The 25,861-nt window shown below is 49.7% G+C and overlaps 1 protein-coding gene across 2 annotated transcripts in view; it reads right to left on the bottom strand.

Moving 5' to 3' along the window:
- LOC116901100 (N-acetyllactosaminide alpha-1,3-galactosyltransferase) overlaps positions 1–25,861 on the bottom strand; it is a 72,589-nt gene that overhangs the window by 15,980 nt on the left and 30,748 nt on the right. For both annotated transcript variants that reach the window (XM_032902662.1, XM_032902663.1), the window contains exons 2-4: positions 21,054–21,169; positions 5,665–5,841; positions 4,636–4,724 (exon numbers count right to left, since the gene is read on the bottom strand). In XM_032902662.1, the coding sequence (XP_032758553.1) occupies positions 4,636–4,724; positions 5,665–5,757 (182 nt within the window). In that variant the 5' untranslated portion in view covers positions 5,758–5,841; positions 21,054–21,169. The remainder of the gene's footprint in view (positions 1–4,635; positions 4,725–5,664; positions 5,842–21,053; positions 21,170–25,861) is intronic.

Raw genomic sequence — 25,861 nt, 5'->3', positions numbered from 1 at the left:
AGGAAGATTTCGCAGTAGATAAAGTGCTTGTTTCAAAAGCATGAGGACCCAAGTTCAAATCCCCAGCATTCAGACGAGGGTCAAAGTGAGTGGTGCAAGTCTAGAACCCTGGCACATAGTGGGGATGAGGTGGGGTGGCTGGCCAGCTAGTGTAGCCACAAATACTACCCTGTTCAGTAACAGACTTTGTCTCCAAACCAGAGGAACAGAAGAATAGAATATTAAAAGTTGCCCTCTGACCCACACTGGTACATGCATAGGCAAGCACATCTGTAAACGCCCGTTCACATGCGTGCACATACCACACACATACAGCATGGAAACGCCACCAATTTATTTGGTTCTCTAGTATATACTTTCACATGACCTTGGAGGTCCCCAATGAAAGTGTCACAGCTGTACTCCCTACACAGCTGAAGGGAGGCTCGGTGGGTTTGAGTGTGTGGCCAAGATCTCTCGGCAGCTGAGGACACACCAGGTGTAAACACCAGGGAATGAATTACACTCAAGTGACGGCTAAGTGTGGTGAAAGCCTTTACCAATAGTTTCCTGAGCTTCCTGGCCACCGTGCCAAAAATAAGAAACTGGAGCTTGACCTAACACTCCTCCCTCAGTGCCTCGCACCAGCGCCGCAGGTAAATGCTACAGCGTCCAGTTCCCTGGGTTCTTTTCCTAGGTCAACCAAAAATGATCCCCATGACATGATTTGAGGAGAATCCTCTGATCAGAACTGAGGGCAAAACTCGTCACTATTCTATAAAGACCAGTTTGGGCACTGGCTGAGTACAGCCCTGACTCCAGGGCTTTAGGGATCCTCCTCCCTGTCCTAGCCTCTCTCCTTCTCCCTATACTGTGGTCTGAGTACCACACTGGCTGGTTTACAGAGGGAGAATCACCTATAGGGGCTAAAAGATCACGTGATCAAGACATCTGATAGATACATAGAATTCAGAACACTTACTTTGTGTGATATATCCACAAGAAAGAGCCTTCTGGGCTACAGGCAAATAAGAAACAGGAACATGTCATATACTTTTAATTCACAGAAAGGTTCCACTGCAGTGGTCTTCCTTAAGCACTGAGTTCTCAGGTGATTTCCGCAAGCATCACTGAGGAACTGAAGTGGGCATCGAAACATTCTCAATTCTTGTTTTTTGTTTGGGGGATTTTTCTCCCCCCGCCCCTTGTTCTCTCTTTTAAAGTCACCCAGCTGTTTGTTACGACAGGAAGGACCTCTTCCACCACAGTCCCAGATGCTGGGCAGTGCGGAAGGCGGGGAAGGTTGAGGCACCACAGCCAGCCCTCTCACACTGAGGATTTATCTTCTCCACAGGAAACAGCCGGCCACATTCAGCTCAAATTCCCTTCTGCTGAGCAGCCCCCAGGGGTGTTGCTTTAACCGCACCCAGAAGGCCAGGCCAGCGACAAGGACTATTTTAGGGCACTAGCCCTTGTCAGTCACTCTGTAAGACTTGCTGGGCATGTCCTACACACCCAGTGCTGGGACTTACTGCAGGTCACGGCAGACAGGTCCTTAGCCTTGAAATATACAATGTAACAGAGAAGGCAACAGACAGCAACATAATCCCGCCTGCCGGGGGGATTTGCCTGGGAAGAACTGTTAGAAAGGGAGTGTTGCTGGAGAGTAGCAATGGGTGTTAAGAGTTGGTGTGGAGAATGGTTAGGAAGTGGGGCAGTGTTCAAGGCAGCCATGGCTCTTGACAGTGCTAACCAGAGAGGCTTCTGGGGAATGTGTGTGGTGGCTTGGTGCTTCTAATTCCAGCCTTAGCGGCAGAGGCCACAAGTTTGAAGCCTCTCTGCTCTGCATAGCAACAACCAATGAGGGCTACATACTGAGAAGTGTCTCAAAAAGACAGGACTTAGTGCTATACTGAATAATTTGACTCTGGCAGAGGCACGGTGCCCAAGCCCTACACCTGACTTTGTTCATCCCATAGTAATAGTTGTTTCCGATTCTACCAGGGTTCTTTGGCCTCTCTTCTCTTCCTCCCCATGCCAGAGCTCAAGCCTCCTCCTAGGGAGCAAGCATCCACCTTCCTGTCCTCTGACCTCCTCCAGCTTTACCCCAAGACCCACACTCCAGGATCAAGCCCTAATGACCCTAACCCGTAAATAAATGTTTTAATGCACTGGTCCAGGAAGTCGACATACAGTGGCTTTGGGAATCCTCACACCACTTCTGTCCCCAGCCTCCCTCTGAAGAGCAGGGCGAACCATGAATCGTCTCAAAGTCATTCTGCTAATGAGGTTCAGAATCTGAGCTTGTGGCTTTAATTCCACATCTTGCCATAGAACAATGCTGAGGAGACAATGGGAAGGGGGAGGCAATGAGAAGAAAGGGGGGTACCCTGAGAAAAGGTGGCAACCATGAGGAGATGGGGAAAGAACATTCAGAACACTGCCCGGCATTGGGGCACTATTTTGTAGTTAATGGTTACCAACTTGTCTTTAACAGCCTTCCTTCTAAATTGTACCATCCTCTCCCAGAATCTGCCAATAACATTCAGGCTAAACTAACACTTTAGCAAGCACGGATCCTCCAAGGCACAGCTTAAAGAACCACCTCTTTTGTGCCCTCCCTGATCTGATCCCAGCGTGGCACCTTGTCCATAGGACATGCTTTGTAGGTGTCTATGAATCGCCTTCCAAGCCAGGTAGTCTCTTTGTTTATTTGTTTGTTTCTTTTTTTAAACATAGCCTCTCATTCTGCAGTTCAGGCTGGCCTTAACCTTTCTATGTAACCCAGATTGGCTTTAACTCAGAGTGATCCTCCCGACTCAGTCACTCAAGTGTGGGGTTTGCAGGTCTCATCCACCATACTGGGATATTATCCCCATTTTTTTAAAAACATTTTTTTAAAGATTGTATGCATATGATTACACTGTAGCTGTCTTCAGACACACCAGAAGAGGGCATCAGACCCCATAACAGATGGTTGTGAGCCACCATGTGGTTGCTGGGAATTGAACTCAGGACCTCTGGAGGAGCAGTCAGTGCTCTTAACCACTGAGCTATCTCCCCAGCACCCCTCACCCCTTTTTTTAAAATAGGGACCTGAAGAACAGAGTAGCTGAGTAATTTGCCCAAGATCACACAGGCAGTGAATGGGAACCCAGGACCAAGCAGGCAGTCTGATTTTATGGTCCAGCCAGGATGCTCTTCAGCCCAAGGGCCTGAGGGTTGCCACATCCAACTAGTGAATCATCTTACTTGCACTACCTCCCTCAATTCAAATGGCCTACTCTCCAGACCTTAAGTTGGTCACACCCTACCTGGTCAGGCCCTTTCTCAAAAGTAGCTACTCAGAATGAAAACAACAGAACGTCCCGGAAGCAGTTATGTGTTTGCCCCACCTTGAAACTCAATCTCTTCTGCATTCTGACTGGAAGGTTGCCCCTCCTACTCCTGGACCTAAAGATTCAGTTTCCTTTTTCTGTAGCCAAAAGAGGTCGGCTGGCTCATATCTGATTTTAAAATGCAAAAAGAGACACATCAGATGACCATCCAGATCAAAGAACTCTGGGGCCACTGAGCATTCACTGTGAAAACAGTGCTCTTCTGAGAAAACTCCTCCAGTGAGCTCTGGACTTGTTGAAGCGGAATGGAGCTCAAGCAGCGCTCTTTCCTAGGAGCCTGCAGGGACTTTCCGGTGAAGACATATCTCCCCGGAGGCCGCAGACACCCCAGCTCCCAGAAACACAGGCAGCACGTAGGTTTTGACTCACAGACTCAATTGACAACGGAGAAACATTTCATTCACCCTGCTTTCCAAAGCCAAGACGAGAAGGGAGGGAAAAAGAGTGTTTTAGCCAGGCACAAATGAATCACTGGTAAAACTTGGTATTTTTGCAGCAAAACCCAGCAACTTGGATGGTCCCTTTAATCCTACAAGTATTTTAGGACTGCGGGACTCAGAGCTGGTTTCTTGTGGAATTCCTACCTGAATTTTATTTATTTTCCAGTTTTATGAGTATGTGTGTTTTGCCTGTGTGTATGGATACACAAACTCCATTTGTGCTTCTGGTATCCACGGAGGCCAGAAAACAGTGTAGAACCCATGACACTGGAGTTACCGGTGTTTGTGGGTCACCGTGCACAGGGGATGCTGGGAATCAAACCCAGCTTCTCTGAAAGAGCAGCCAATGCTCTTAGCTGCTGAGCCATCTCTCCAGCCCCTTTGTTTTTAGAGCCAGGGTCTCCAGGGCTGGCCTGGGAGTCACTATGTAGACCAGCTTGCTCTTACATTTGTATAATCCTCCTGCCTCGGCTTTCCAAGCAGAAGGATTCCATACATGGCTTGAATTCTCTGGGATCTGCTTACACAAATCACTTGAGATTGTGGTTTTTGACTTAGGGCGCTTTCTCTCTGGGTCCAGCCTACAGAAATTCGAGGTCCGAGAAGCACGGCAAGAAGGAGGATCGCTACTTAGGCAGAAGTGACCTGGATGGTCTGTGGTTTTAATGACCATCCCAGACTCAGGAACACAGGAAGAGTGGAATCCTGTTTATGGCTCGGTTCCTGACGACGTTCAGCCTGCTTGGTCGCTCAGTTGGAACCAGCCACGTGGATGAAAGCAGCCTCTCTTCATAAGAAGCCTCTGGCTTCATAATTACCTGTTGACATATTCCCAAAACACGACAAGCACGGTTGAGACCATCAGCACCGACAGGATTACTTTCCCCTTGACATTCATTATTTTCTCCTGTAGAGGCAGGGAGAAAAGAAGGAAGGGGGGGAGGGATCAGTTAAATAAATTAAATCTGGACCGAGAGATGGCTTCCTGGTTTAAACAGCTCAATGGAACACCTGCAGCTTTCAGTTCCCAGCATCCACGCTGCAGCTCACAGCTGTCTCTAACTCCCGTATCATGGGATCTGATGTCCTCCCTCTTCCGGCCTCACACGTGTCTACAAGTGGTACATATTCATACATGCAGGCAAGACACTGGTGCACCTAAATATCTGATGCAATACAGATCATGAAAGACATCTGCCCACACCCTGACAGGATATGTTCGTGCGTAATCCATTAGAGCTGGGACATGTGTCTTCCCCTCTCCCCCACTCCACAAGTACACAGACTAGTCATGGCCAATTAGGCCAGCGCAGTTAAGGAGGCTTCATGTTCTGAGAAGGGCGCTGAGCCCCATCCACGTGGGCATCGGAAAGGGAGGAGGTAGCCATTAAGACGGTCCGTAGCATTCTAGTTACCTTGAGGCTAAGGGAAGGCTTCCCATTCGCCGACTCTGTTGTTGCTGGAGTGCTGAGGACTTGCTCTAATGAGTCCTTATGATCTAAGCCTAAGCCTACCTTTCAGCCTGACCTGGTTCACCCCACCATACCCCCACAAGCCAGCAAACAACTGGAACTACAGGAGGAAGCATTCATTCGGGTATTTTTTTAAATGCTGTGTAAGATTGTGAAAGAAAGGGAAGGGGATAACAGACTGAGAAGCACCTCAGGGTAGCAACTGGAAAAGGCAAGATACAGACTGGGCAGAAGAGTTGCACGTTGGAGATGGCGACAATACAGGGGCGAGAGCCTCGGGGGAGCAGCATCCACCCCGGGCTTGCCATAGCTATTCCTGGTTGCCAACCTGACTACATCTAGAATGAACTACAACCCAGAAATGGAGGGGCACACCTGTGATCCAGATCTTGAGGATAGAAGACTTGTTTCTGACTTGGATCTTGACATGGAGACCTTGACGTGGAGATCTTGAGGCATAGTAACCATGATAATCTTAGGTCCAGGCAAGGCAGTACAGGCCTTTAATTCCAGGAGACTGGGGTAAGTATATCTCTTGAGTTCATAGTCAACCTGGAACAGAGCAAGTTTTAGGTCCAGGCGTGGTGGTACACACATTTAATCTGAGCTACACCTTCTGCTGGAGGCCTACATAAGGGAGACGGAAGACCCACCCTTCTATGACGGCTCACACTTACTTCCTAGTACCATGGGAGGATCCCTAAGAGCAGCAGCAGCAGTGGAGTGGATCAACCAGAGCCTAGAGTGCTATGGAGGGCAGAGCTGGAGAAGTGATGAAAGTCCTTTGGAGGAGCCCAGAAGATCAGGTATGGATCCAGACATTGGACCAAGAAACTGTGAAGCTGAAGTTGACTTGGAGACCCCAAGATGCCAGAGCCATAGGATGCTTGCTGACAAAAGCTGCTAACAGCGAGTGGAACCAGCCCAGGAGATTGATTGGATGAATTTCAGAAGAGATTTTGAACTTTGGACTTTTAACACCGTTGAGACTGCTATAGACTATGGGGACATTGGAAGTTGGACTAAATGTATTTTGCATTATGCTATGGCTAGGGATGGCCCCCGCAGTGTTTGAACAAGCCTATGGGGGCCAGGGAGTGGGATGTGATGGGTTTGTATATGCTCGGCCCAGGGAGTAGCATTGTTAGGAGGTGTGGCCTTGTTGGAGGAGGTGTGGCCTTGTTGGAGGAGGTGTGGCCTTCTCAGATTAGGTGTGTCACTGTGGGCTAAGGCTTTAAGACAGGATGCAGGGAGCTCTCAGAGGCCTTAGGGGAGATTGGGAAAAACCAGAGCCTTTGGGGTAGAGAAGAACTGGGTCTGAGTTCAGAGGACATATTCACCTGTTGAGGGGTGGAGGGAGAGTCACAGACAAGTCTAATGGCCAAAGAGAGCGAAGATTCGTGGTATACACCTGCATGTTGCTGTTCCTGTATTAGGAAGTTTTGTCATAACATTCTGATCCCTTAAGGCACTCTGCCTGAGGAGACATTGTTCCTCAAGACTTGCCGGCTCTTTGAGATTGCAATTGCTCACAGAGGATATGCCTCTGGCTCACAGATAAGCATCTACTCTGGAGCCAGGGCTCCTCTGTCTGGCCCACATACCTCACAAGGAAATGGGGCCTGACATTACCTCATCAGACGCCTAAGGACCAGGCCTGGCCAAAAAAAATAAATAAATAACGGAGTGGATCTTAACGGCTCACTCTGCCCTGCCTGCTATTCTGCACATCCCAACTTCCAACTCACAGTATCACTGAGGTGGCATTCCAGAGACCCTGAAGGCTAGGTAGGAAACTCAGAAGGCAGGCTGAGCAAACCGTGGAGAGCAAGCCACGGCAGCTTGCCTCCATGGCCTCTGAGCCAGCTCCTGCCTCCAGCTTCCTACCCTGAGTTTCTGCCCTGACTCCTCAGTCATGAAGTATGACCTGAGAATCTTAAGGTAAAATAAACCCTTTCCCTTCCCAGTTGCTTTTGGTCATGGTGCTTATCACATGCAATAGGAACCCTGACTAAAACAGTGACCCAGGGATTGAACCCAGGTCCCCGGGCTTGGCAGCAAGCGCCTTTACCTTCTGAGCCATCTCATTGATTGATCCTTTTTGTTTGTTTGCTTCTAAGGTAGCAGCTGAGTTCCTTAATGTGCTCAACACAGACACAAATTGTGAGCTTATCTCAGAAGACGGAAACGTCTGAAGAACGGCAGAAGGCTTTCAGATTAGTTCTAGAAGTGAGAGCTGAGACTAGATTCAAGTGCTGTTGTTAAGTCCGAATTCCTCAGCCTCACTCAATTCAGAAAGGAGCGGCGCCCAAGAATGACAAGAGACTGAGTTCGATGCAAAAGCAACAAGCTGTATTTGGGCAGAGCTCTGGACCAATAACGTACCTCTCGCAGGAGGCAGAGGGATTGGCCCCGAACCACAAAAGCACAGAGTTTATATAGGGTTTTGGATAAGGAGCGGGAAAAGGATGGCGGGGCGATACATGATTGGTCCTCCCGCTTATTCAAACTTAAGCAAGTCTTGAGCGGGCAAAAGGGATATCTGGGGTCCCACAGATGTTCTTTATGGCTTTTCTCGAAACTCTGGTTACAGGGTAGAGGAGGTCGTTTATGCCCTTGGAGTACAGCTATCTGATCTCATGATGCCTCCGAGTTCCTGGAACACAAACTTCCCGGTACATGGGTCATGTAAGAGTTAACTTGTACAAGGTGAAAGCAAGGTTCAGGCCTTGAGTGGGTGGGCGACAGGGACGAGTTTTTGAACAACATTTCATTCCCCACTTCTTCTAGTAAATAATTCTAAAACTTAGAATTACAGCTCATCTTCGGGATTTTGCAAAGCCTTATATTGTTGTCTGAGGATTAATAGTTGCACAGCACTAATTCTTTCTCTAACAAAAGCTACAAGCCTATTAATCACGCAAGGCCCAAAGGTAAGTAGAAGCAGAAGCAATAGCACCAGGGGCCCGGCCAAAGTAGACAACAGTGGTCAGCCACGGAGAGTGGGAGAACCAAGACTCAAACCATCCTTATTGTGCCTCACGGTCCCTCTGTCGTTTATCTAATCTCTCTTTGAGTCTTTGCATAGAGTCTCTAACCACTCCAGTATGATCAGCATAAAAGCAACATTCTTCCTTTAAAGCGGTACACAGTCCCCCTTCTCTAAGAAATAGGAGGTCAAGTCCTCTTCTGTTTTGTAAAACTACTTCAGAGAGGGAAGTCAGAGACTTCTCTAGAGCCTCGATAGAATTTTGTAGGTCTCTAAGATCTTCATTAATAGCTGCCTGTAAGGATAAGAACCCTTGATGCTGGGTTACCAGGGCCGCAGCCCCTGTACCTACTCCGGCCGTCACTCCTAATCCCAATAGCACAGCTAGAGTGAGGGAGATGGGTTCTCTCCTATACCTGGTTACTCTCCGGTCAAACAGGTCCTCGAACCCTGGGGCATCATGGTATATAATCTTAGGCAAAAGCTGGATAAGGATGCAATAGTCTCTAGAGTTGTTGAAAACTCTGGTAGCGACACAGGGGGTGAGGCCAGTAATACAGGCCCACCAGGTTCCATTAGGGGGTACTAGATAATAATTCTGGGTAGTGGTTGGGCTCAGAGAGGTCTGGTTACAGAGATACTGGTGGCTCGGGGGGACCTTACCCAAGCATAGTCCTGAGCAGAGACTTCAGTGATGGTTAGTGTGCCCTGGTCCTGCCAAGCACATTCATCATGTGAGCTAGAGTTACTGTAGTTCCCTACCAGCGCTATACCCTCATAATAGGGTGGACTGTCCATTAGACACAGCCAACAGGACTCTGTGTCATTAGGATTGGATTGGTTGAGAGCTTGTAGGCCCCAAGGATGAGATTAAACAGTCTATCTCCAGTGGAAGGGTGCCTAGTAATGGGGGAGGGCACAGTAAACATAAGGGTAGACAGTAGAAGGTACACTAGTGACTGGAGAGCTAGTACTGCTGTTATGTTCCCTGGGAGGGGACGTGGACGCTTTCACGGGAGGAGTTACTGGGGCTTTTTGGCCTCGGAGGTGGCGCTGGGGCTTTTGGAGACCCTTGATCAGGCAGAACCTTATTAGGGCCCACTGGGGGGTGATGGCAAACTTTCCATTGTGTGTCGAATCTGGATCAAGGATCCAGGTTGGTTTCCATACTTATTGTAAACTATTCCCCAAAAGTAGGACGAAGTAGACCAAATAGAAATGGAAGTGTTTTTCCCTATTTCTGTAAACTGGACCTTTATATAATCTAGATCTGAGGGATGACAAGATTTTCCTGCATAAAGAGGGAGGATGACGTATCTCCCAGGTCCAGTGTTTGCAAAAGAGAGAGTTACCAGGTCGGTAGGGCTGACTTTCCACTTCCAATCTCCATCGTTGGAGGTCACACAGGCCCACTGTCTACAGAAAAACTCACTAGACCCCCCACATTTTCGTTCATCTGAAGTCCCGGGGCAAGCATAAAACCCATAGCTTCGAATCAGGTTAGGGGGGTTAGTTTTGGCCGTAGGATTTATGTCCCGGAGACAAAATCCAAGCTCCGGCCACCAGGTTCCTGGCCGTGCACTAGTTCGGGAGCTGTTTATAACTTTCCCTGAGTCGACGTCAACAATTTGCCACGTTAGGGTCATGGATGGGTCGGGGTTGCTCTGACTCTTCGTCCCCCTGCTGAAGGCGCAACTTAAGAGGATTATCAGTCTGCACCACAGTCCATTCATCTTGACTGGACGCGGAAGCCTTCTTCACGTGTGAGGCGTGTACCCAGGTAGGGATCCCGTCCACCTTCACTGCGGTGGGGTAGTCAACAGTACCAGATAGGGTCCCTTCCAGCGCGGTTCAAGGTTCCCCGCACGATGTCTCCGTATCAGGACCGCGTCTCCCACTTGGAACTGGTGAGGTATGGACAGGTCCCCAGCCTCATAGGAGTCCTTCAGCTGGTTCCACACCTGGTTTCTCAGAAGTTCGAGGGCTTTGAGTCGGGCGAAGAGAGGCTTTGAAGGTATAAGATCAGAGTCAGAAGTCATCTGGCCTGCTCTGGTTACCGGGGGAGGGACCCCAAAAAGGACCTCGAATGGTGTCAACCCAAGTCCTCCCAGGGTATTCCTTGCCCTGAACAGCTCGAAGGGTAGGAGGGTCACCCAGTCTGATTCGCCGGTCTCTAAGACAAATTTAGTTAAGGTCTCTTTTAGGGTTCGATTCATCCTTTCTACCTGTCCTGAGCTCTGGGGTCTATATGCACAAGGTAGTTTCCAATTCGTCCCCAGCTGGCAGCCCAGTCCCTGACTTACCTAGGCAACAAATGCAGGTCCATTGTCAGATCCAATAACCTTGGGCACACTAAACCTGGGGAATATTTCTTCTAGGATCTTCTTTACTACTACTTGTGCTGTCTCTTTTTTCATTGGAAAAGCTTCTACCCAACCAGAGAAAGTATCCACAAACACTAGCAGGTATCTATATCCATATTTGGCTGGTTTTACCTCTGTGAAGTCTACTTCCCAGTAAGCTCCTGGCCTATCTCCCCTTAGCCTGGTCCCGGTTACCTTATGGTGGTGGCCTGCATTAATGAAGGCACAGGCCTGACACTCGGAGGTTACTTTCTGTAGAACCTCAGGCAAATCCAGGATGTAGTAATCAGAGCCTTGGACAAGTTCCTTTAGTTTCTTTGAGCCCAGATGGATTAGTTGATGGAGATTTTGTACATAACGATAACCTTCTTTGCTGGGCAGGATCATGCGTCCATCAGGGCTGGTCTTAATCCCTGGTGTCGGGGTTGGGGATTTAGCTCAGTGGTAGAGCGCTTTGCCTAGGAAGTGCAAGGCCCTGGGTTCGGGTCCCCAGCTCCAAAAAAGAACCAAAAAAAAAAAAAAAATCCTGGTGTCTTCTCTAGACAGGGCCCAACCTTTTCTCTCTCTATCCTTTCTTCCTCTGTCTCTCTCTTATGATACACTTTCTCTGCTTCCTTTACTAAGTCCTGTAGGGTATAATCCTGCAGTCCCTCTATTCCCTGGAGTTTCTTTCTAATATCAGGGGCTGACTGACCTATAAAGGCCATGGCTACTGCTGCCACCTGACCCTTGGCCGTGGGGTCAAACGGGGTATACCTTCTGTAGGCCTCCATCAGGTGCTCAAGAAACACTGAAGGGGGCTCAGCAGGCCCCTGCATCACCTCTCTTACCTTGGCCAAATTAGTGGGGTACCGTGCTGCCCCTTTGAGACCTGCTACCAGAGCCCGGCGATAGACGGTTGACCGCTCCCTACCTTCGGCTGTGTTGTAGTCCCAGTTCGGGCGGTTCAGGGGAAATCCAGCATCAATCTCATTGGGGAGGTTGGTAGGTATGCCTCCATTCCCCGGGGACATTTTTCCTGGTTTCCAGCAAGATCCTCTCCTCCTCTTCAGGAATGAAAAGGACCTGTAACAATTGCTGGCAATCATCCCACATAGGCTGGTGGGAAAACATGAGGGATTCCAGAAGGCCTGTAAGGCCGGCTGGGTTCTCAGAGAAAGAGGGATGGTTAGTCTTCCAGTTATAAAGGTCAGCTGGTGAAAAAGGCCAATACTGTACGGGTTGGATCCCAGGGGGGTCCACAGGTGGCCCAAACGACCGAAACGGGAGGGTGGTGGTCGAGTCAGGCCCTTCAGGGCTCTGAGCCCTCCTGCTGCGGGTTCCAGCCGCCGGTCCACTTGCCAGGGCACCGGCGCCAGCATCATCCGGGCCCTGGGGGTTTGGGGGAGGCATGGGAGCTGACCAATCGGGCGGCTCCTCAATCTCGGGGTAAATCTTGGGTGGAGGGGCTGAGGGTCCCTCCATGGGACTCAGGGTCTCAGGGTCTCTACTTTTCTTGTTATCACCTGCCTCTCAGACAGCCAGCACCCTGGGCTTCAGTTTCTTTACCCAAGGTCTGACCCACGGTGGAGGATTCAAGGCCAAATCCTCCCAGACCAGAATGTAAGGTTGTTGGTCAGGGTGTTCTCCTGGACCCTCTTGAAACACTACGGCCTTGACGTTCCTAATGGTGGCTATATCAAAAGTTCCTATAGGGGACCATCCTACCTCAAAAGTCGGCCATCAGAGGTACAGAAAGTCTGCCATGTTCCCTTCCTGACCTTCACCAACAAATTGTGGGCTCTATTTTTCACTTCAGCCCAATGATCCAGAGTGAGGGAAAGCAGGGTGGATACCTTTTGTCCCATCCCCGTCTCAAAATACAGAAAACAAGACAAAACAACAAGGAGAGACAAAAACACTAACTAAGGCGCCAAGACAAAGCCGCCCAGAGCGGCGCTCAAACAAGAAACCGAAAGCAACTTCAGTTGGGAGCCGAGCGCACTGAGTCTTCCCGACAAGGAGCAGACTCTCCTCTCGAGGCACAAAAAGGACCAAAGTAGGATTCCACATCTCCCACATGCCTTGTTCCTTAGGGAAGGATTCCACGTCTTCCCTCTCACTTAGGGTGGATTCCACGTCACCCCTCGGGGAGAATTCCACGTCTCCCCAATCCCCCCAGAGGCGTCCCTCCAGGGTCGCAGCCTGCGATTCTGAGCGAGTCCGCTCCCCGCAGCCACAGGGGTCCTTACACCCCCCTGGGCAGCTGCTCCTTGGCTCCTTCCCGGAGCCCCCCTACAGCCATCCCAGAAAATACCACCAACAACGACACTCAAGACTAACACCACAACACTGAGGACACAACAGCAACACACTGAACACATGAAACTGAAACAGCCCCCAAAGAGTCTCTGTCACACAGGACATTCGCTCAGATCCCGGACGAGCCCCCAAATGTTAAGTCTGAATTCCTCAGCCTCACTCAATTCGGGAATGAGTTTTTGAACAACATTTCACTGTCAATTGGCTGGGTTTGGTTCAGAAGCCTTCCTCCTGCACCAGAGTACTGGATCAGGCCTTGAGAGAACAGCTCCGGCGTAGTTCACTTTATTCCCTGTAAGTTCAGCCCAGAGCCTGTAGATTTTAAAGGACCCTGAGTGACCAGGACAATAGTTGATCCCAACCCAGTTCTTGCTCCCCTCACCTCCTAGACTTCCTTCTTTGACCTTACCTTCCAACCAACCAGAGACCCCAACATCCATTCAAACGAGCCTGCTGGAAGCCTGTCCCTAGTTTACTACAGGCTGGAGCTGATCAGTGCAGGGGATAAAAAGCCTCAGCTAAAGCCAGGTCCTCCCTTGATATGCAGGGACCCACTTTTCTATTTCCAGGAAGCTCGTTCTCTCTTTCCCCTAGCGCCTCATTCTGTGGGTGAGGTAATGGACCTGGCTCACAGTGACTTGGAGGGCCACCGAGTTTCCCAAGCCAAGGCCACCTATATCGAGAAATAGATTCTGTTACCCTCAAGGACACCCCACAACAGGCTGAGAGCCGGAGAAGTCCTGATTTGAGATCACGAAGAGCTGAGGCCGTGACCTCAGGAGAGTTAGGACTTGAGTTCTAACTTTACACAAGAAGCTACCGTTCTTCAGCTCTTATCCCATCTCTAAAAACCTTGGCAAACCAAACACCCTTTTGGAATTCAAGGTGTGTAGCAACCTCAACTGACGATTTGGCTCTGTGATCTCTATTTCATTTGAGCATTTCTATGCATAAACGTCAAGGTTACTTGAGAGTGCCACACCATAGGTGTTAAGCAATTCATGTGCCCCAAAGTCTGAATGAAGCCTATCTGGCCCAGAGCTTCAGATTAGGTGGAGGGGGTTGGGGATGGGGGTGGTGGTGAGTGCAGAATGGGACTCTGCTAGATCAAACTAAACTAGTTCTCTTGTTTTGACAAGATAAGATTAATGACAGAGGGTGCAAATCTGAGGACAGCCTGGGCTACACACAGCAAGACTCTCTAACTGAAATAACAAACAAGGGCTAGAGAGATGGCTCTGCGTGTAACCTTTTTCTGAGAAAAGTCTGCAGTCAGAGCCTGATGCCCAAAATGTACCATGGAAGGAGAGAACGGGCTCCTAAGTGGTGTACACATAGACTCGCATGTTTGAACAAGCCTGTGTGGGCCAGAGAGTGTAATGTTATGGTTTGTATGCTCAGCCCAGGGAGTGACACTTTTAGAAGGTGTGGTCCTGCTGGAATAGGTGTGTCACTGTGAGTGTGGGCTGGAACCCAATATTCTACTAGCAGCCTTCAGACGAAGATATAGAAATCTCAGTTCCTCCTACACATGCCTGCCTGGATGCTGCCATGTTCCCACCTTGATGATGATGGACTGAACCTGTAAGCCAGTCCCAATTAAATGTCATCCTTTATAAGAAAAAAAACTTTGTCATTCAGAATATTGTAGTGGTCACTGCAATCGGGGACATTTCCAAAGCAAGAGTCTTCAACGCTTCCATGTTTCCTGAACTCTAATTCAAGTTGCATTACTGGGTGAGCAGTGCCATTCATTCACAGCAAGGTGGTCAGGAATTGATCTCATGAGCCCACCCTGAAGGATCTAATACCTTCACCATGATTTGGACGTGCTGATGTTGTTCCAGGACCTCCATTAAAGCCCATGTAGAGAAGTGACTTCAAGTGGACCTTGACCTATGCTTACTACGGTGTAAGCACCTGTTCACATGCCTTAACTTTTAACTGCACGGCTTTACAAAGATGTATACAGCGGGTGCTTTTATTTTTAGAAAGCCCAGTGAGATTACAACAATAATGTTTGAAAGAGGAAAATACAAATAGACATCATGTGTGTCAGGTGGATGAGTTTATAAAACGCAATCATTTCTTATGGGTCAATCTGAAATGAAGCTCTCTAATAAATATGTTTATCCCTTTTAAAAGATAAAAAATGTGTGTTCTCTCCTATAATTTGTAAATAACATCTGGGAAAAAAATAAAAATAAGAGTTATATTTTGAAAGAAAGAGGGCAGGGCATGGGGTGGCACATGCCTTTAATCTCAGCACTCCAAAAAGGCAGGTAGATTTTTGAGTTCAAAGCCATCCTGGTCTATACAGCTAGTTCTAGGACAGCCAGGACTACACAGAGAGATAGATAGATAGATAGATAGATAGAGAGAGAGAGAGAGACTTGGCTCCTGCATCCCTCCTCCTGAGGCACACCAGTGTTGGTGGCATCTCACAAGGCAAAGTCAGACACTGGGAAGCCTCTACCTTCCCCGATCTACTTCATGGCTCAGTGAACACCCCCTCAGAGAACCTCACAGATCCACCAGCCAGATGGCAACATTCCTTCCAAACAATTCCTCTCTGGAGCAGACACTGGGCGCTCCTGTTTTCTCCATCTCAATCGGGGTGAAAGGTGAACCTTGGCTGGATGCATGAGGGCCCTGGAAAAGCCATTATTATTGTCTCAGAGAGCAGGGGACAAGGCAGGGAGAAAGCACTTGCCAAAGAAACCAAACCTCCTAGGATGTGCTCTCCTCCCTGCCTGCACTCCTGGGCCTGAAAGCGACTCTTTCCTCCCGGAGGAAGGAGCAGGCATGGTGAGTCCAGATTGGCACAGGCTCTGCAGGGTGATTGGTAGGCGCACCCATATGTTTGTGGAGTGAACAAATCAATGAGAGTCCTGATTCAGTCCTGTGCCACTCTGACCCATCCACCACCCTGGATTAAGCTACTGGGTACCAGTGGGCTCTTGAACACAGATAAACAAGGCCACTGAGGACCCTCCATTCCAGAAGGAGCCAAAGGGAGTAACAAATGTTACAAAAGCAAACAAAACAATAGAATGGTAAACTGGACACTGCCTGTTAACTACACACACACACACACACACACACACACACACACACACACACACACACACACATACAGACACACAGAAACACAAAATACACACATATACATACCCGCACGCATGCACACATACATGCACACACACATGTGTGCATACTTGCACACATGCATACACTCACGTGCACACACACTTGCACATACGCACACACACATACACATTTCTGCTGATAGAACTCTTCACATTAGTCAGGCTAAGGAAGCATTCCGCCTCTTGTACTAATCCTCTGCCTACAACACCAGCCTTTGGTTTCCTCAAATCCTCAATTACATCCAAGGGCGTTTTAATCCAGCACTACAGGTAAGAATCAGACTAGGGGCTGGAGAGATGGCTCAGCGGTTAAGAGCACTGACTGCTCTTCCTGAGGTCCTGAGTTCAATTCCCAGCAACCACATGGTGGTTTACAACCATCTATAATGGAATCCGATGCCCTCTTCTGGTGTGTCTGAAGACAGCTGCAGTGTACTCACATACATAAAGTAAATAAATAAATCTTTAAAAAAAAAAAAATTCAGACTAGGTGGTGACTCAGACCATGGCAGGGTCCCAGATGTATGCCCTGGGGAAGTTGCTTTAACCTGAGGTTTTGTCTCATGTGTAATATAGAAACACAAAGATCTCCCTTGGGGCTTTGCAGAGGACAGAAATAGACTGTGCCTACAAGGCATGCTGTACCAGGCAGTCAGCATGTTCTGCACAAGTGGCAGCTATAACAGGACAATGTTCTTAGGGGGAGAGGTTCTAGTCATGGATGCAGAGCAGTGAGTTCAACAGAGACAAGAATCCCAGGCCCATAGAACACCCCTCACAGAGGATGAGCCCCAGCCCCTAGGTGCAGTCTGAGAGAAACCCTGCGAAGCCAAATCTGGGGCAAGGTTGCAGCCAGGCAGCCCTGCTGCTTCTCATGCCTGCCCACATAAGGCATTTGCAAACATCAGGCAGGAAAGAGGCCGAGGCCGTCCTTCTAGAAGTCCTGGAAACAGAGTTTCACAGACCATAAATAAAGAAGTCATTGGCACCAGGCCTCTCCTCCAGGCTTTTCCACTTAACCAGGTCTGCATGAGACATCAGTACTGGGCATCTATATTCCTTAAGGGCTCACCCTGCTGCCGTGGCCCGTATGCTTTTCCTAGACTGAATGAGCTAATGAGAGACTCCTCAGCCAACCAATATATCTGCAGTACAGAGGCTCGCTAACCAGGCCCCATGAAGCTTGGGCCTCTGGGTCCCCTTACAAAATGGAACTTTATTCATTCATATCAGGGTACAGATAGGAGAAAATTTAAGCGCTTTCTAAAGTAGAAAGGATCCCCTACAGTCTGGAGGAATCGCTGTCTAGCTCTGGCAGCTGTCTGAGGCTGCAGGAGGAAGCGAGGAGCTACCCCGCTTACCCACCAGGGTCCCAGAACCTTGCACAGCCTCCAGGCCTTACTTTCTTCCTGCTAGGGGTCACGATGTGCCAAGCCTCCAGCGCTTCCCCAAAATGGCACCCGGCTCAACTGCACAACCTATCAAGGAACAAGGACTACACACTGGGGATCCGCCTGAAGCCACCTGAGTGGGAAGCTGTCCAGACCATCCCAGACACCACTAACAACAAACTATAAGGCAAAAACAGTTCTGCCTGACGCTTCCCCGATGGTAAGCAATCACCAGTCATGAACATCAACTACAATGAAGACCAAATGAACTAATCTGTCTTTTGGTTTTCTTTTCTTTCTTTCTTTTTTCTTTTCTTTTGCTTCTTTAGTGACATCCGTCCCCAGATCCTGGGATCTTACATAATGAAGAAAGGTAATTCCTACAAGTTGTCCTTTGACCCCCCACATGCATGACACAAATGTGTGGGGCGGCGGGCAGTGAAAGGTACCCTGATTTCTGGTTGAGACAGGTTGAATCCCTGGGGGACCCTAAAAGGAATGGCAGGCGTAGATCAGGGTGTCACTAGCTGCAGCCCCCCATAGGCCCCTGTAGAGAGGTTTTGAGACAGACCAAGTCACGCAGAACAATGCCCCAAGCCCCTCCTCCACAGGTGAGGATGTGACAGATCAGTCACAGAGACAGGACCACACCCTTGTAGATGAGGTCTTCCCAAGCTCTCAGGCCAAACCAACAGGAAGTACCTGCTGTCAGAGACACTGACCCATCCAAAAGCTATTTAATTGTCCTGTTCAGAACTAAAGATGTGCAGGAATTATACCATCGTCTGAGAGCCTCTGTCATAAGAGCCATAACACCGCCGCTTGGGGAAGAGATCTGCTTTCTCCCCAAAATCATCCCCTCCAGAAGCTCCCCTGCCCCCTTACTGGCTGGTCAGTCTCCTGCTGGCTCAGCCCAGCCCAGCCCAGCCCAGCCCAGCCCAGCCCAGCCCAGCCCAGCCCAGCCCAGCAACGAATGCGGGCAGCGGTGGAAATGGGGGTGGAGCAGGACCAGCAGCAGAGGCGGCACAAGCAGTCGCCTCTCCCTGCTAAGCACCTAGCGGGGCCAGAGATACAGTGAAGAACACCATGGTTACAGAGCCCTACACAAACGAATACACACACTGGGGAACCTGACTGGATCACTCTTCCGCCATTAGCAAGGAACTGTTTGTATGTCTGGTGTTGACTGTGTACACACACACACACACACACACACACTAAATAAATGTAATTTAAAATAAGAAAATGCCACTAGAACAATGGTTCTCAACCTGTGGGTCGCAACCCCTTCAGGGGTTGACTGACTGACCTTTTCACAGGGGTTACCTAAGACCATCAGAAAAACACAGCTATTTACATTATGGTTTATAACAGCAGTAAAACCAGTTATGAAGTAGCAACAAAGATAATTTTATGGTTGGGGTTCACCATGGCAATAAAGAGCAGCATTAAAGAAGCATTAGGAAGGTGGAGAACCTCTGGTCTAGACCATCTTAGTAAGACACTCACTGGGTCTGCAGTACTGGGGCTGGAGAGATGGCTGAGCAGGTCAGAGTACACACGGCTCTCCCAGAGCGGAGGACAGAGCTTGGCTCCTAGCATCCGGGCAGCTCACAACCTCGGAACTCCAGGGATTCAGCACCTCTGGCCTCTGAGGGCACCTGGACTCGTGTGCCCATGTGCACATACACTCGCACAGACACACATGTGTGGACGTAACTATAAGTAGCGAAAATTTTATTGTTTTTCATTTGCAGGCAAAGTAAAGCACGTGTATCCTGCAGCTCTACTCATCTCATCCATTCTCCAACTTTGCCACCTTTTTTTTTTTTCCATTTCATTTTCTGAATGTTGTGTTTGAAGGACCTGGCTGTTTTCATAGTCTCATAGTCTACACAGGCTCACTTCCCTACGGAATATCGCATCTACAACTTTAAATTCTTTTTCGTAAGGTGCCCTGCCCCCATCAAGTCAGCTTTATACCTGCTTCCTTCCTGAGTCTGGCTAAAGCACTCTCCAGCTGTCTTTTGATTCCGCCACAACAATCCCGTGATGTAACTCTACTATTAATCCCATTTTTGCATCCATGGAAATGGGCTCGTAAAGGTTAATCAGCTTACCTGGGGCTGGGATGCCATCCCCGGTGTTGGACTCTTGGACTTGGAGGTCAGAGACCCTGACAACTGTTTTGGGAAGGTGGGAAGACCCAAATCTCTCTGTGCTACTCAGGATCGCCATGGCGTTGTGACTGAACTCCCCCCACCCCCAAACTGGCCAAACACTAAGTAAGGTCAGCTTCTCCTCAGATGAACTGGGGGAACCTGACTGGATCACTCTTCCGCCATTAGCAAGGATCTGCTTGTGCGCCTCGTGATCACTGTCCTCACTTGTAAGTCCTTTCTGCCTCACCAGCACCAATGGTCATTGTGGTGGCCATGGCTCTGTGTTCTGGCTGAGAGCACGCTCGAGGGAAGGGGTGGCTGGCAGGAGGTTGCTGGACACGTTCAGAAGCAACGGGTTAGGTCAGAGCGTCTACCTCTAGGTCTCCTTCTCCGCAGTGGGGCAGGATTAAGATAAGGGGAGACCATTTTATTATAAAATTCCCCACAGGGAGAGATTTTTACAGTATCAGTGATACAACTGACGGAGGGAAAGAAAGAAAAACCAGCTTCCGGCCATGTCTTCATTGAGAAGGTTGGAATCGGGGCTGGGCTGGAGAGACGGCTCAGTGGGTAAGAGGGCTTTCTGCTTCTACAAAATCTGCAGCATGGCTCCCAAAACCCACACCAAATGGCTCATGACTACCTGTAGCTCCAGCCCTTGGGGATTCAATGCCCTCTTCTGGCCTCTATGCCTACAAGTCCACATACGTGTACACACACACACACACACACACACACACACACACACACACACACACACACACACACAGATTCAGTAAGGTCTCTGACTAAATCTACAGATATAACCATCACACACATCACGGGCAGTACGACCTGTTCTTACACCTCAGCACCTCTGCTTCACTCTCCTTCAGGAGCTCTAAAGCAGGGATCCAGCTAGCATTTTTTCCTGGCTGCCCCCAGGAACCACCATCAAATCATTTTCTACAGTCAAGACATGCTAGAGGAGTGCTGGGCCATCCCTGGGAGCAGTGTCCCATGGGAAGCAATCAACCTCAAGTGAAACAACCAGCCAATGGAGAAGTGTGTGAGTCCGCCCAGAGGAGAGACGGCTCAGCACCCTCCCACCATGCCCTGCCCAAGACTCAGCCCCTGACCCCTGACCCCTGACCCCGTCAACTCAAACCCTACACAGAGAACTCCAGGCTGCAGCCTTGACTGGCACAGCCCCGGGCGCTGCCAAGAGAAGCAGAATGCCAGAGTCCCCGAGCCAGCATTCCACCAGGCCCTGTTTCCAGAAACACAGGGGAAAGGACAACAAAAGCATGGAAGGGACCAAGGAAAGGTTAGGAAGAGAGCAAGGGTCCTCCCTCAGGTGGAACCATTTGGTGACCTAACAGTAGCTCCCGGTGACCCAAGGCTGGGAAACACAGATCCTTTGAACATACCTCATCGTCCGCTGTGTCCTCTCCAAAGCAAACAGCAGAGCAACCGAGTTCTATGGAGCTCCCGCCTGCCGAAGGAGACAGGGCTCAGAGGAAAGGAAGGTACAGGGCTCCAACTCCTGTCAAAAGAATAAACAGCTGTTTCAGGAAGAGGAGGGGTGGGGTGGGCAGACAGATCCCTCAGCAGCAGCCTTTGCTCCCTCAGCCCCAGGAAATGGGCTGTTTATCAAGGCTGTTGACTCAGGTCTACAGGGCAAAGCAGAAGCAGGGCTCTGGGCTGGTCCTCTGACTTCCTCACCAAGAGGAAAAACTACAGGACCAAACCAGGCCAGGAGTCACAAGAGGCGAGGCCACCACCCTCCCCATCACCCAGTCCCGGGGTAAAACCGGGAGCTGTGCGGGATGCAAACAAACTCAAGTGATACCTCCCAGGGATGGCCAGTCAGTGGAGATGTGTGTGAGATAGCCCAGGACAGAGGCCAGTGAGCGGACAAGGCACTTTGATGGGATGCCTAAATGTGGTTCTGAGATAAGCTCTTCCTCCACAGCCTGGCTCTGGAAGCCAGTTTTGTGGAACACGGCGCTTTGGAAAATGATGCAAATCTCCACAGAGAAGCCCTTACTATGTGCACTTAAGACGGTTGTGGAGGCCCATACTTGCTCCTGAGGGACAAGGCTTACCCCTGCCTACCTTTTTTTTCCCCCCTTTTCGAGACAGGGTCCTAAGTAGACTATGAACTCATCGTGTACACAAGGACAACCTAGGGCTTCTGATCTTGCCTGCCCAACAGTCCTAGGATGATGGGTGTGCACCACATCCAGTCATATGACAACGTGAGGGATGGAACCCAGGCTGTGTGCACACTAGGCCTTCACACTGTGTGCACGGAAGCACCCTGTCATTGGCTGTTGCTCTCAGAAACAACAGTTGTCTATGGCACGCATCGGCTTCAGCAGGGAGGTGGTACTCAAGGCCTCTGCCTCGTTCCCTCCCCAAGTGGCTGGGACACTGCCGGGAAGTCTGAGAACCCTAGACCATGGGGGAAGGGACCGATGCCAGACAGGAAGGAGTCAAGGCCTGGCCCCAGGTCACTCGGCCTGGAATGGAGCCTCTTCCTCCTGTTCTCAGAAGGAAGTTTCATGGCTTCCTCCTCTGAGGGCAGGAGCCAGCTGACTATAACCTTCAGGGATTGGAAGTTCTTCCTACTAGCTTGCTTAAATCCTCTCTGATGACATCCATTCAACCCACAGGAACACATGCTTGTGACATAGTCATTCCTCTCTCAAATCTATATCCAAGCAATGAGCATCAGATACACCCCACCCTGGACCCCAAGGCCCATCAGAAGTGGAAAGTTGCCACCAATTGCCACAATGACATCCTTTCTGAGAACCAGCAGGCTACAGCCAGGTCACGTGAACAGGAGGACCTCAGCTCGGTACTCAGCCAAAGGAGAATGACCCAAAAGGACACACTCTAGGGCCTGTCTGTCCATCATCCCCGCACTTGGGAGGGTTCCAAGGCCAGGCTTGAGTACACAGTGAGTTTGAGGTCAACCTAGGACATATACAACCTTCTCTTTTAAAAGGTGGGAGAGGGGGCATCAGTTAAATGCTTTAACTTAAAGCCCTATGCAAGTAAAATTAGTTATGGTATTACAAGTGGGCACCAAGGGCAGAAATTTCTGGTCTGGGTGGTGGTTATACAGATCTGTCCACTTGATTATAACACACAGGCCTTTTCCATGTGTATGTTAAGGATGGAAAATTCCGGAAAGCTCCCAGTGGAAGCTCCCTGCACTCTCTGATATCATCTCCCCAACCCCTACCCTGCCCGCCTCACTCTCTAGGGCCCCAGGATCATGGGTAGGCCCTGCCTCTTTCCTTCTCCCAGATTCCTCATTGGAACTGAACTCCTTAAGAGGGTGCGGCTGTGTTCTTCCGTGGGACCAAGGCCACTGGGGGGGAGGGACAGGCCATCAGGGTAGAGTTGAAGGGCTGTGCTAAAAAAAGCAGGACCTCTTTAAACGTTTGTAGTGATGGGGGTGGAATATAGGACTCTGTGCGTGCTCTGCAAGCTCCTCGCCAACTGAGCCATGCCACAGCTCCTCACGGAGTTTCCCACCGATCCCAACCCCACCACACTTCAGATCATAGGAAGTAGCTTCCCTTCTTTACCTCAGAGAACCCTCACTAACGCCCTCCATGTGGCCAACATAGAGGGAGACACAAGTCACACACCCCTCTGGGATACTCCCCTATTGCATCCTAGAACGGCCCTTCCTCCCTGGGGTTCTCCAGGGGATGCACCCCAGGTCAGCTCTTTGTGCTGGGTGGCAGGCAGAGGGGCACAAAAGGGAGAGGGGTGAGGAACCTCACCATGCCACCGTTGGGCCTTGGGTCTGTCCGCACTGTCCATCCCAAGAACCAGCAGCTGCAACCTCGAAGTGGGAAGCCCTGGCTTTGTTCCAAGTCACTCTGGCTGTGACTCCCACCCCACTTACCTCTGTGGGAATGTGGGGATTAAGTGTTCTTGGCAGAGAGCACAGAGCACAACCAACATGAAACTTGCTAGTCATCATGTTTTAATCCCAGCACTGTTTGGGATGGTCACAAAAGGCAAGCTTGCCGAGCAAGGGGGTAGAGCGACTCGCCGGGTTTCCTGTCCTGTGTGATGGGGATGATCCTGTCTCAGGCCCACCTCTCAGGGTGACTGAGGGGCTGGACTAGGCTGGGTAAGTGATCTATGGTCTGGATGCCATTAAGGCTCTGCCTTGTGAGCCGTACTATCCTGGGAGGCTTACTTGACGCTGCCGCTTGTGCCTGCGCTGCGACGTGTGTAAAATGAGAATGGTGACATCTGTGTAGAAACTGGCACCTAGCGAGAGCCACATACACAGAACATCAAGAGCTAAACAGTCTTGTCCTTCTGAAGGACACAGCTTTGTCTCCGAGAGAGCCATCATGATCACCCCCCAGCACTCAGTTCCACCAATGCTCAAACAGTTTCATGTTTGTGTGAGGAAAGTGCCTGCCTGTCGGCCTTATCGGTCTCAGGAAGAGATTTCTAGCATGATGCTCCCAGGCTGTTACGACTGGTTTGTTTTTGTCCATTTGACACAAACCAGAGTCACTAAGGAAGAAGGAACCTCAATTAAGAAAGTGCCTCCATGGGCTGGAGAGATGGATCTGCGGTACTGGCTGGCTGCTGCTTGTCTAGAGGTCCTGAGTTCAATTCCCAGAAACTACATGGTGGTTCACAACCATGGGATCTGATGCCCTCTTCTGGCATAGAGGTGTACAGGCAGATAGAACACTCATACATACATACAAATCAATCAATCAATCAATCAATCAATGAAGTTGCCTCCACTAGACTGGTCTGAAGATATATCTTGATTGCTGATCAGTGTGGGAAGCCCCACCCATTGTGGCCAGTGCCATCATTATCTATATAAGAAAGCTGAGGGCTGGAGAGATGGCTCAGTGGTTAAGAGCACTGACTGCTCTTCCAGAGATCCTGAGTTCAATTCCCAGAAACCACATGGTGGCTCACAACCATCTGTAATGAGATCTGATGCCCCCTTCTGGTGTGTCTGAAGACAGCTACAGAGTCCACATATATATTAAATAAACAAATATTTTTAAAAAAGCAAGCTGAGCAAGCCAGGCACAGCAAGCCTGTAAGCAGCATTCCTGCATGGTCTCTGCTTCGGTTCCTGCCTCTAAGTTCTTGCCCTGACTTCCCAGGATGATAGACTACAAGTTGTAAGATTAAACCTTCTCCTCCCCAAACTGCTTCTGGTCATGACTTTTACCAGAGCAACGTTTCTGAAATGATGGCAGTGGCGCCCTCAGGAAGAACCGTGGTCAAGAGTGTACGCTCCCGTGCATCTCTCGGGAGGACACTCAGCCCTGGATGGGAAAATGGAATTATTGCCTCTTTCTTTCTCTTCTTTCTGTTTTCAAAACTCAGGTCTGAGCAATGGTAGCACATGCCTTTTATCCCAGCATTCATGAACAGAGACAGGCCGATCTCTATGTTCGAGGCCAGCCTGGTCAACAGAGGGAGTTCCAGAACATTTAAGGCTACACAGAGAAACTCTTGTCTTGAAAAGGAAAAAGTAGGAGAAAAACTTCATTTGTTTGTTTGTTTGTTTTTTGTGTGTATGTTTGGGGCTACACAGAGCACATGACTAAAGGACAACTGTTGTGACTCTGTTCTCTCCATCTACTGCTGAGACCCAGATATCAAACTCTGGTCATCGGACTTGGCAGCAAACCCCTTTACCCACTGAGCCATCTCACTGACCCCTATTGCATCTTCCCAAGCAATACGTAACCACATATCTTGCACACTGCCTGCACTGTCTAGCTCTAAGACAGACCTTTCCCCGTGTCCAAGGGTTAATCTAATCCACTCATGCTTTAACCGAGGAAGAAGTCGGTCCTGTTGACACCTCAGAACATACACACTATGTTCCACAGAGAAAGGACCCAGCCAGGTCCGCAACACCAGTTCTGCCCCAGCTCTCACTTCCACTTCCATTCAGCAACCTCTGTGTTATATGTGCCTGCTCGATTCCCTCACAACCCTACCAGATGCAAAGGACAGGCCAGCTTTTCTCTCTGAACATCTGTAATGGCACCTAGAACATATAGCTAGGCTCCAGGTGAAGGTTCTGGGCTTTGGAACCAACCATTGCTCCTTCAGAGCTAGAAGACATGCTGTAGTCCCAGAGCCAGGAGAACTACTTATCAACGAGGGGAGGGCGTCCGTCTTTGGGCAGAGGAAAGGCTTCCCACCCGGG

Source organism: Rattus rattus, chromosome 5 (assembly GCF_011064425.1).
Source record: "Rattus rattus isolate New Zealand chromosome 5, Rrattus_CSIRO_v1, whole genome shotgun sequence".
NCBI classification, from domain to species: Eukaryota; Metazoa; Chordata; class Mammalia; order Rodentia; family Muridae; genus Rattus; species Rattus rattus.
This window is presented reverse-complemented; position numbering and strand designations above follow the sequence as displayed.